This window comes from Cynocephalus volans, chromosome 3, assembly GCF_027409185.1.
Source record: "Cynocephalus volans isolate mCynVol1 chromosome 3, mCynVol1.pri, whole genome shotgun sequence".
Classification (NCBI taxonomy): Eukaryota; Metazoa; Chordata; class Mammalia; order Dermoptera; family Cynocephalidae; genus Cynocephalus; species Cynocephalus volans.
In genome coordinates, this window is record NC_084462.1 from 58,095,679 (window position 1) to 58,108,308 (window position 12,630).

At 42.7% G+C, this 12,630-nt stretch overlaps 1 protein-coding gene across 2 annotated transcripts in view; it reads right to left on the reverse strand.

The window, feature by feature from the left end:
- Window positions 1-12,630, reverse strand: part of HOMER2 (homer scaffold protein 2) — a 97,443-nt gene that overhangs the window by 11,385 nt on the left and 73,428 nt on the right. For both annotated transcript variants that reach the window (XM_063088297.1, XM_063088298.1), the window contains 2 exons: window positions 11,201-11,332; window positions 1,995-2,087 (listed from right to left, as the gene is read on the reverse strand). In XM_063088297.1, the coding sequence (XP_062944367.1) occupies window positions 1,995-2,087; window positions 11,201-11,332 (225 nt within the window). The remainder of the gene's footprint in view (window positions 1-1,994; window positions 2,088-11,200; window positions 11,333-12,630) is intronic.

A 12,630-nucleotide genomic window follows, 5' to 3' on the forward strand; every position in this document is an offset into this window, starting at 1 on the left:
TTTTGGATGTTCAATTTTACAGATCCTCAGTGGTTACTCAGTAATCGGTGTATAAAAATTAATAGTATCACTTAGATTATATTAATGATTATTTAGAAAGATTCTGGAACATTCCTGTCCACCTGAAGTCTAACATTCATTTCTATGCATCCATATGAGGCATCTTTTTTATGATGATTCCAGGATAAGGTGCTGGGAATATAACTCAAGACAGACATAGGTCTGCCTTTGTGGAACACCCCAGCACCAAATCTCCTGCCCTGAGGGTCAGCTGCAGCAGCCAACAAGCCCAGGTCCCGCTCAGCATTCTCTCCCCTTCTCTCTGAGCACTGATGTGCTGAGTGTGCATCTTCCTTGGGGGCTCAGTGATGCTGGAAATTTCTCCTCTGCTTTCCTTGCTGGCTCCATTCCTATTACTGGGCTCACTTCCCAGGGCTCTAGCTTCTGCCCTCCTCTCCCCATTGCTTCTTGGTGCACCCAAGGCTTCAGCTATCTCTTCTATAAGGCTGATGGTCAAGTCTAGAGTGCTGATCTTGACTGCTCCTGATGCCCAGACCTCCTGGTTGTCTTCCTATGAGCTGTTCCCTACATCTGCCCCTTCTTTCTTTGCCCTGTGGCTGCCCTGGCCCAGCCATTCTCCACCACACAGCCTCCTTACCACCTCCATGCAACCCTCATAACAATTCCAGATCAACAGTCTTCAGACACCTCCAGTGTCCAGCAACTACCCATTACAGGCTGAGCATCCCAAATCTGAAAATCAAAAATCTGAAATGCTCCAAAGTCTGAAATATTTTGAGCACAACATGACATCACAAGTAGAAAATTCCATACGTGACCTCATGTATGTGGTTGCGGTCAAAACTTTGTTTCTTATGCAAAATTACTTAAAATATTGTAGAAAATTATCTTTAGGCTACATGTATAGGGTATACATGAAAGATAAACGAGTTTCGTGTTTAGACTTGGTTCCCAGCCCCAAGATATCTTGTTATGTACATGCAAGTATTCTAGAATCTGAAAAAAATCCGAAATCCGAAACACTTCTGATTCCCAGCATTTCGGATAAGAGATACTCAACCTGTAATAAATAATTAAACAGCTAATAAATAATAAACTACCCTCTAATGAAGAATTCACAGTATCTCCAGCACATCTACATGCTTCCCACAGCACACCTCAGCCCCAGCCAGGCAGACTCCTGCAGTCTTGCTAGTATGAGGGTACTTCAAAACATTCATGGAAAGATTCATATTATCTTTTACTTCTATTTTCCCACGAACTATGTGAAGTACCCTCATACATCCATGCTTATTCCTGACCCTGAATCTTTGCTCCGGAAGTCTCCCTTTCCCTGTCTCTCTACATATAACCTTGTCACAAGGTCAAGCCTTTCCCCACCACCACATACACCAATCTAGACATCGGCAATGCTCATATTTTTATGTCAGGTTCAAAGAGGTCCTTTTCAGTCAATTATCACACTTTGAAGTAGGCACACTGCTTAATTTTTAGCAAAGCCAGATCTCCTCTGGCTAACACAGTGTTGTTAAAATACCATCTCCTACCTGACTTCTGTTAAAATAGGAAGAAAGACATAAGGGCTCTCTGGCATCAAGTTTTCTTCCTCATTCGCACAAGGTACATGCATCTGCCGATGCGCATAGTACATACAGAACTCACTTCCCAACACAGCAAGGAGACAGGCTACCCTGCCACGGCATTTAAACATGGTGACTGCAAAATGTCTTTCAGGGGCCGGGGACATACATTAACTCAAATCTCACCAACTGTTGTCTGTCAAAAATACAGTGCCACATCCTGAAAAATTCCAAAACATGTCACATCCACCTCAATGTGAGCAGGCTAACAGATGAAAAAGTCTTCTAAATGTCCGACTGCTAAAATCCCCTACTTCTTGCCTAAAGTAACAAGGAATGAAGAGTCTCAATCCCTGTTCACATTTGGATATGTTTTATGGACAAATGACTTACTTGGGAATGATTACTCGAGGTCTCAGTTTTCTCCTGGGATTTGTCTCTGGCTACTCTGGCAGCTTCTTTCACCTCCTGGAATTTCTCTGCAAACTGAATATGAAGAATAGTTATTAAGGTTTTGATCAATATTATTTATGGCTGATACTCAGAACCCACCTTTATTATTTTGCATCTATTTTAAGCCAATAAATTCTCTGTAAATCCAGAATTTTATTTGATATTAAAAAGAAATGAATATAAGGAATGCTTTTTCCAGTAAACACTATTGGCCAAGGTCAGACTTGAACCAATTTCTAAGCTACTGAAGCTAGTTTGATGATGAAGTATTAAAACCAAACAAAAATCTCAGGTTAACATAACTAATGCAAAAGCATCAAGAGAAATTTAGCTATACCACAGAATGAATCCATGAAAAACTTCACAGTACATACTGAAAAGATCCAAGAATTCTTATAAGTCAATATCATGAAAAATAAGAACACCCCAAAAGTTGGGAGGAGGGAGCTGTTTTAGATTTTTAAAGACAAAGTAGTAAAATGTAACATGTAGCCTATGATTGGATCTTGTTTTGAACAGATCAACTACAAAAAACTTCTGGGGCACAACTGGAGAAATTTAAACATGGACTGGATATTAGATGATATCAAGAAATTATTACTAATTTTGTTATAAGTGCTAGTGATGTTGTGGTTATGTTGGAAATGTCATTTTTTAAAGAGATGAATACTAAGTATTTAGGGTGAGATGTCTTGACGTCTGTAATTTACTTCAAAGTACTTCAATAACAATAAAATAGGTGAAGAAATGTGGCAAAATTTTAACAACTGTTAAGTATAGGTGATGTATATACGGGTGTTCATTATACTATATGCCCTCTACTTTTCAATGTTTTAATATTTCCATAATAAAAACATTCAATATATAGGATTCATATCAACCACTGGTTTATAGTCCTTGACAAGGCCACGGATTTGATTTTATTTTGGGGGGTGGCTGGCTGGTACAGGGATGAACCCTCACCCTGGGTTATCCTCTAACCAAGTGAGTTAAGCAGCTAGCCCTAGGCCTTGGATTTTAATTCGCAAAAACATTGTTTGAATAGAGAACAGACTGTGATAGATAATGCTGGAATTACAAAGCAAGAGAGAGCTAAATGTGATTGCTGAGAAACAAAAAAAGCTAGAAAGCTGCAAGACTACTTACAGTTCTGTGTGTTATGCTGAGAACTCATTTATTTCTGAGCAAAGTCTGTCCTCTGAGTATATTCACAATGTGATAACAGTTGTCTGCTTTGGGAAATCTTGCCAGATAACAGATGCTAGTGAACCCAGCGCCCCAGTCTAACAGAAGAGGTCAGCCTTTCTGTTCTGGCCTGTATTGCTCCTGTAGGCGCTGTAAATAAAGCCACAGCCCTGAGGCTTCATATTTAACCACAGAAAAGCTGTCAGAGGAAATTACACTACCTGTTGCTTAAAACATGTGAGGTCCAGCAGGGATGGATAAAACCCACTGCTCCTCCTTTTCAGGGACCCCTCAAGTGAAAACATCATGTTGTGATCTCCTTGCAGGCAGGGTCCACCCCATTCCTCTTTGCTCCCCTCCCCCACCTGGCAGAAAGCAGGCACAGATAATTCTGTTCAGAGAATAAATGAACTCTGGGTTCTGGCTTGCACATTCCCACCAACTTAGAAAGAAAAAAAAAAAAATCAAGTCAAAGACTTGGTTCCTGTCCTCAAACTCTGAGTCTGTGGAAGATCTGGTTTATATTGAAACAGGTGAGAATCAAAATGAAAATTTCACAAAGTAAGCTTAAACTATAATGAAGTAGGATAAGCCTTATCAGATGTTTAAAATAATTATTTAAAAAGACATGGCAGGTGTATGATGGAACAGAACAAACAGGTGAGGAAGGGGCTCTACCATTTACATAAAAATTAGCTTATGACAAAGGAGGAATCATGAATTAACGTGGAAGATTATTCAACATACGATGATTGAGGTAACTTTAGTAATCTGGGGGGAGATGAATTTAAATCCTTACCACAAACCTGTAGTATGACAAATTATTGATGAGTTAAAGGGTATTTAAAAAAAAATCAAATCTCAAAAAATACGAATGCAAACAGAATTGAATATTCATCAAACTTCTGCTTGATGAGTGGGAGGGTAATATTTTAAACCTGGAAGAGATAAAAAAAAAATTACAAAAGCGACAGACTTGACTATATAACAATTTAAAGTTTTTTAGTATAAAAGGAAAAAAACTAAACAAGAAGGGAAACAACAGCTTGAGGAATATATCTATAGCTAGGCTAGTACAACAGAAAAGGGGCTATTATCTTTAGTACAGAAAGAGTCTGTATAAACTGAAAAGGAAAATATGAAAACCACAAAAGATAAATGGCAAAATTCATGAATAAAAAAATACAGTAACTAAATAGCTTATAGAAAAGATCATTCAGCTTTACTGGAAACACAAATCGAAATAATGAGGTCCCATTCTGTGTCTGCTAGATTAGCAAACACTAAAGACAATTATGATACCCAGTGCTGGCAAGATATTTCCGGTAGCGTTGTACACCGGTACAGCCCCACTGAGAAGCAATTTGGAAATGTGTTTTATGAGTGAAAAAAATGTTCATACCTACTGACCCAGTGGTATCACTTCTGGGAAACTATTTTGGGAAAATAATTGAGAATATGAAAAAGGTCTTCAATATAAAGATGTTAATTCTAGCATTATCTGCAATAATAAAAAACTGGAAGCAATCCAGAGAGCCCGGGAGAATGACAGGGAGGTTTCCTCTCACAGCCTCCAACTGTTAGAAGAAAAGCACCAGTCAAAAAAGGCACAAAATGATCATCCTTTGGTGAAAAGTCCCTTCCCTCTGAGTCTGAAGTTTTCTAATATTTCGCCCTCATAAGAAAAAGCACACATGTATGTAAATTTGAAAGATACAGTTTAGAAAAAAATATTTTTTAAAACCTATTGTCCTATCACCCAGAGTTAAGCGCTAACCATATAACCTCTTGATATTTTTCTTTCTGTATATATGCATTCATTTCACATAATTCCAAAAAAATGAAATATTGTACATCTTAATTTATAGCTTCTTTTGAAATTAACAATAGGACTTAATACTTCCATGCAATTATATGATCTTCTACTATATTATCTTAATTGCCGCACAGTATTACTCTGAAGAAGATACTGGAGTTTATTTAACTAATTTCCTACTGCTGGATGTTTAAGTTGTTTCTCTTTCTCTCTCTCTTTTTTTTTTTGTTTGTTGTTTTAAATGATGCTGTAAGAAAAACCCTTGTAGCTACATCTTTTTACTCAGTTACAACTATTTCCTTAGAATAGATTCCTGTAAATGAAACTCAAGGATCAAAGGATATTCAAACCACAAAGGTTTCTGAAATACGTTGCCAAATCCTCATGTCTTTATTTATTAAGGTCGTTTTTTGCAGTTTTTAAAGTTGTGGTAATAATTTTAATCAAAATCCTCATCATCACTATTATGACAGAAAACGAGAGGCTATTATTGGTTGATTTTATTTGTGGCATTTTTTGGCCTTAGCCATTGAAGACCTATGGTAGACAATGTTTGCTTATTCAAAATCTATTTTTTTCTTTTCCCTTCATTAACAGAATCTCAAATTTATCTGGAGCAGGAGATTTCCCAGGTGCTAGAGAATAAGAGCTGATCTAAGCGGATCATGGCGACCCACTTCCCTGTTGGGTTTTTTTTGGGGGGGGTGGTAAAGGGGGATGGTGTCCTAGGGACCCAGAGCTGACAATGGTACCCAAGAAGAAGTCTGCCAGGGCAGTTTCCAAAGGAAGTGTTATGGTATCACCCTTCTACCTCCTCCTTCTTGCCATGAATGCAGATGTGATGGATAGAGCTTGAGAAGCCATCTTATCACCATGACAGAAAGGCCATAAAAGAAAAAAGAAACAAACGAGAAGAAGCTATACAGAACCCTTGGGCCAGCCCGTGGCTCACTCGGTAGAGTGCGGTGCTGATAACACCAAGGCCCCGGGTTCGGATCCCATATACGGATGGCCGGTTCGCTCACTGGCTGAGCGTGGTGCTGACACCAAGTCAAGGGTTAAGATCCCCTTACCGGTCATCTTTTAAAAAAAAAAAAAAGAAAAAAAAGAAGCTATACAGAACCCTTGGACCCAACATCACTGAGCCATTGTACCAATGCCAGCAGCCACCTGCCTAGGGACTGCTCTTTTGAATGAGAAGGATGACCCTATTTATTTAAGCACTGTGATTAGGTTCTCTGTTGCTTGCAGCCAACATCATTCTAACTAAAACCTATCAAAAGAATGATTAATATCATCAAAAAAAAATTGGCCCTTAAATCAGGAGACAGAAAAGTAGGATAATGTTGTTGAGACAGGACAACTACACTGAGTTTGAAGTGCACGAGGACAAATTTCAATTACAGATGAAATCCCTGAAATGGGTTGACATCAAATGTCAGCTGTGTATCAGGGTTTAGATGGATCAACCATGGAGCACTAGCAACCCCATCCTGGGTTGCACCCCCTTCGTGGCAGAATGTATTTCCTTCTGTCTGTGATGAATGAGATGGAGCCGAACTTAGAACAGTGATGACGTCAGGCCAGACGCCAGCAGAAAGAATCCAAACTTTAAAAACTGGCTCGTTCTCATATTAGTCTCTTGTCATAAGCTCTTCTTTTTATCAGAACTTTCAAATCCCTTTTCAACATTCTTCAGCAGGCTGAGGTATTGTGTCTCTCCAGTGGGCAGACAAGAGTCCCAGTTTACTTCTGGGGATACACAGTTTCTATTATTTTTAGAAAGCCTATCTAAAGAGCAGAAACTCTCCCTGTAATACTTTGTGGACTGTGGTTGTGAAGTGATCCTTATAACCAGTAAAGACCAAGGTAACTATTTTCCTCCTAGGGGGTAGAGAGAGAAGTATATATAAAGTGTTCTTAAATAAAAATGTCCACACTGGTGTTCCTTTCTTTAGCCTAGTTATAGTGTTTGATTACCAATTCCCCGACAGGTCTGTGGGTGGCTGCTCTGGAAAGTTCTGCTCAGGAATACTTAGCCACAGCTGTCCCCTTAGCACACTCTTTGGGAACACTGTAGGCCCAAGTTTCTTCTGAGCTAGCTAATTGCCACTTGTCGAGACTGCCAGCCTCACTTCATGGTAATTTATCAGTGTGTGGTTAATCGTTCCCTTCTAAAAGAAGGGGATAAGTTGATTTGGGACATTCTGGACAAAGGGGACATCTGAGGGCTTACTGAGAAGCCTCTGTGACAATGGCAGATCACAGTCACAGAGCAGGGACTCCTGCACTGCCAGAGACTGAGTGACTCAGGAAGATGGAGCACTCCTCCTTAATGGTAGGACATTTTCTTCTGTCTGGGAAAAATTAGAAGTGGCCACCCCTGGAAGCAGGCACAGCTCAAGGTCTCTTCAGTTCTCAGAGGCACAAGGAATTGAACTTGAACAACTTGTTCTCGTTTTTGTATGGAGTTCTCCCTTCTTTCCATTCTGTGCACAGAAACTTTCCCCCTTCCTCCTTCCTGGCTACTTCGATTCCTCCAAAGATTGAAGAAATTGTTCCAGGCAGCTGTGAGTGATTCTCTCAAACCATCCTGGGCTTACAGAAGAACTTCTGGCCCTGGGCGGCACCACGAGCATGTGACCAAGAGGGGCCTGGCCAGGACCCCATCTCTGACAGAAGCTTCCCTAGGGGCCTGAGGCTTCCAACCTTACTCGCCTGGATATGAGGCAGGTGTGGGAAGGGGCCACCTGGCAGTATGTGGGAGTGTGCTCTCACACCACCCCCCTGCCCCACCAGGCAGGGAAAAGCCACACAACTGCCACTGGCCACATCAGGCAGAGGTTCCAATGAATCGTCCCTTCAACAAGTCACCATCACACTTGCTTCTGCTTTCCTCTTCCCCACTTCAGACATGGGGCACCATTGTCCACCCATCCTCACCCAGGAGTCTCTGACTGCCTTATCTGCTCACCACAATCTGCCAATTTAGCTCCTCAACATTTCTAAAATCTCTCCAACTTTTACTCCACCCCTCATCAGATCTACCCTGGACTACAACAATCTCATCTGACTTGCTGCCAGAAAAAAAGTCTACCTAAAATGTCAATCTGATCATTCTCCTTCTGGGCCATAAAATCCTTCTCAGGCCATAGAACAGAGTACAGAAACTCCAGCTTGACCTACAAGGCCTTCCCAGGGCATGTTCTCTAGCAGCCTTCCCCACCCCAAAACACCTGGGCACTGTCAACAGCGAACTGTCTGCAGTGTCCCACACATCACACAGAGCCGTGGTTTTGCTTGTGCTTCTGTCGTTGGGAGGACAATGGAAGAGGGAAATCCTGCTCCCTGTGGATATGCCTTTGGAACACCTCATTGTGCCATGTGCACAGGAGACGTGGCTTGGATCTCAGGATCCACACTGAACCCTGGTGAAATAGTTAAGGGCATAGGTGCGTGGGTAGGGACCAGAAAGAAACAAAGTCGGATAGCTGGTGACAAAGATTTGGGAAATATCCACGTTAATGGGCCTAAATGGAACCACAGCCTGAAAAGAATCACATTCCACATGAATTCTCTCTCTCTTTTTTTTTTTTTGTCTTTTTGTGACCGGTAAGGGGATCAACCCTTGGCTTGGTGTCGCCCACACCGCACTCAGCCAGTGAGCGCACCGGCCATTCCTATATAGGATCCGAACCCGCGGTGGGAGTGTCGCTGTGCTCCCAAGCGCTGCACTCTCCCGAGTGTGCCACGGGGCCGGCCCCCACATGAATTCTCTGTAGAAGTCACCACCCTTTGTAGCAAAAGAGAATCCTTCAAACTAGGTGGCAGGAAGGGCTGCTCTATGGATTCCAAATACCCATTCACCTCCTCCACGCAGCCTGGTGCTTGCTCAAAAGACTTACAGACACACTGGCCATGGTGCCAGGAAAAAGGTGCCACATTGCCACATGTCCTTGGAAACACATACTCCCACTCTCCACAGCCACCCTGACATCTGGCACTACTAAGCGTCCAGCTGCCAACTCAGTAACCCACCCTGAGCATCACATCCCTAATTGACCAGCCAACTCCCTGGTGAAAACTGGTTACATTGAGCCCCTTCTTCCAGAGGAAGCAGTGACTTCTCACTAGAACAGACACTTACTGTGAACTGCCATGCCTCTGCCAGCCCCACCATCCACAGATTTACCTAATGCTTTCTATGCCACACATCACCGCTTCAAACCAGGTGAGTCTGCTGATAACTCACTTCTCTGCAAAGGAAGTGAGGCAAGCATCTAATTGCCGTAGGATTCTCAGGTCCTTTCGTGTAGCTTATCAGTCAGAAGCAGCAGGCCTTGCAGAGCTCCACTGTACTTGTGCTTGCTGGGATGTCACACGTTCCAGCGTCATCATACACAAGCCCAGGAACTGAGGGATTGGGGATGGGGAGGATATCTCCCATAATTATAGCTAATGACCTACCCTCGAGATTTTTGTTTCCTGCCCCATGTTTCTGGGACCTGGTGATCGGGAGGTTTTAGCACCCAGGAAAAAGTGCTTCTGTGGGTGAGTGGTGTGAAAGTGGCACTCAGAGTTCCCCCAGGCCATTCTGGGTCTCTCAGGCTTCTAAGGGGAGTTCTCATGGAAGAACTCTGGGATGCAGAGAATAGTCTTTGGGGTGTCCCCATTAGGGAGCTCATTTGTGACTGGGTGTAGAATGTCTGGATCTGTGAGATGGGGGCCTCCTTAGAAGTGTGTGTGTGTGTGTACATGTGTGCGTGTGTGTACATGTGTGCGTGTATGTGCATGGACAGATGGACATTGCAAATTAGCAGGCTCCTGTCAGGAAAGCTTCCTGACTCACCCTAATTCCCCCTTCTTTGAAAATGGTCCTCAGTATACACATGAAACCCAAGCATCATGTCTGTACTAGGCACCTCTGCCAATTCTCCAAGAATCTGGAATTTTGTGAAGCTCCCTGGGAACAGGGACCATGTCTTTCATCCTCAGTGCCTAGGACAGACTTGCCAGCCAGTCATTCAGACGTTCATGGCAAGGGTCTTGAGAAAAACAACTCCTAGAACCACGTTTCTAGAAGCTGGTCTGGCTCCAGCCCTTTCTGAGGCCTGAATTTTCAGCTCTCCCTTGGATTTCTTGAGACACTCTGACATTCTTCCGACAAATTCCTGTGTCATGTAAACTAGTCAATCTTATTTTCAACCAAAATATTCTTAATACCTACACAGGGCTCTTCTACCTCCCTAAAAGAAACTTATTCTCTTAAAACAGGCTTTTAGACCCTTTCAAATTGCTGAGTAAGGTCTCTCAGAGGCAATCAGTTTGTTCCCTCAGATCCTGAGGTTCTCTAAGTCATTTTCCCAAATTTTTGTCACTGTGGTCAGCCATGATCTGCTCCTCAACACCTTTCTAACCATCCACAGGTTGTGTCCTAGACCCCTCGGAGAATGGAATCAAAGCTAAGAAACCTCTCCCTAAAAAAATGACACATATACACACAAAACACTGTGTGTCACTTAAAGGGGTGTAGGGACTCCCAGTTAAGAACCCTTATTAAGCATTACCTCATTCCCTCTCTCTATGGGCTCAGACCCGAGAGTCCCCAACATTGATGGCTCTCAGAGACAAATTGTGCCATCCTTTGGAAGATGTAACAAGTTTATTTCATCAAGATTCACTGTTGGCAGCAGGAATATAGTCTCTTCCTTGGACGTCCTATGATAATAAACTCCAACTGTTCCCTCACATAGGAAAGTCACCTTATTCTCAGAGTTCCCAAAATCCATTCAACCTGATTTCAGCAAACAGGCCAACCCCTCCATGTGTACACTGATGCTGCTGTGCACAGCAGCTGACCCCAGTGGGGAAGGATAGACTGGCCACGTTGCTTTCTCACGCTGTAATTTCAGGCCCTAAAGAAGCATTTTTGTTAGATCTTAATTTCCCTTCTCCAAACAACTTCAAGGAGCCTGGGTCGAAAAGGGCAACTGCTTTGGCAGCCCTACCAGGCCAGAAGGGGTGAAATCAAAAACCAGAAAGGAATCCTGTTCACCAAGGGCACCGCTCCATCCCTCGGTGGGCAATTACTGAATGAGTGCAGCGTCCACATGTTATATACTGTACTGTGGAAAGAGCACATTACCTTTGTCAGCTGCTGCTCGGAGGAAAACCCCAGACCAAACACTGTGTTGGCTCTGCTGTCGGCCCACTGCCCAAACTTCTGTGACGTTTTGGTGAAAGTCATATTTGGTGTGATTGTGCTGTTTATGATCACCTGCAGAAAAACAGCCCAAAGAGTAGAAATGTAAACACTGAATTAGACGCAAGAGTCACTCCTTAAAAAGTCTTCTGCTGGCAAAGCCAGTGCCTAAAGCATGCTCCTCTGCGCTGTTACATTTGGTCCTGAGTTCTTCTGGCACCTCCCATGCTGAGTGAGATACACAACCATGAAAAGGGGCCATTTCAGAGACTTAGCACAATCAGTTTAAAATAAAACCTTATACATTATCAGCAGGAGAGTCTCTCCTAAGAAGAAAATAGTTTCTAAAACTGTTATTTACTTCCCCAAAGCTGCCATGCACCAGAGCATCCTTACTGGCTAGCTATGTCACCCATTCTATGAAGAACTGTACTAGGTACCATTTTTTTTTTTTTTTTAAGTAACGTCTGGCCAGTGTGGAGATCTGAACCCTTGACCTTGGTGTTAGAACACCATGCTGTAACCAACTGAGCTATAGGTAGCTTTTCTAATCACCTGGAGCCCTGGTGTCCACATCAAATAATTTAAAATCTCCATAAGCAATTGGGGCATGCTGCTTCACAATGGGAATGAGTATGTACACTCCAATTAGGATAATTTGTACAGGGTTAATTTACAAAGAGACTAATTATACAGTTGTGAGTTGGGTATAAGGAAACTGTAAGGGATGGTGCAGGAGCCTGCTGCTAGCTGTCACCACTCCGCGACCTAAAGAATAAAGAGTTGGAGAGGCTACAGAACCCGGAAGGAGAGAGTCATGTAGAGCAGGCTGCCTTGAAAAGAGAGGTGACCTTCTATTGAGAGACAGTGAGCACATGGTGACCTCACAGGGGAACAAACACCCTCGCCTCCCTCCCTCTGATTTCTACTTGCCATTGGCCAAACCCAACCGGAAGCCAGAGGGCCTGGGAGCACAATGACATCATCCACAGGTCAGTCTCTCAGGGACCAAAGCAGGGGGAAGAAGGGTAGAAATTGGATCTGCAGAGGCAGAAGGATGATATCCAGCACATGGTACATTCATTCATTTGACAAACATTTATTGAGCGTTTACTGTATGCCAGGCATTCTGCTAACCAAAGATAAGGATGAATGAGTCAAGATTCCTGGTCTTCAAGTTGGAGGTAGGGAGGAAGAAGGTAGACACATGGAAATAAGCATGAAACAATTGATAAATGTTACAAAATATCAACAACAGGCTGACTCTGGCAGAAATCCCTGGAAGCTTGTGAAGGTTAATTCTAGGTGTCAACTTGGTTAGATGAAGGAATGCTGAGAAACCTGGTAAAGCAATCTTTTCAGGTGTGTCCATG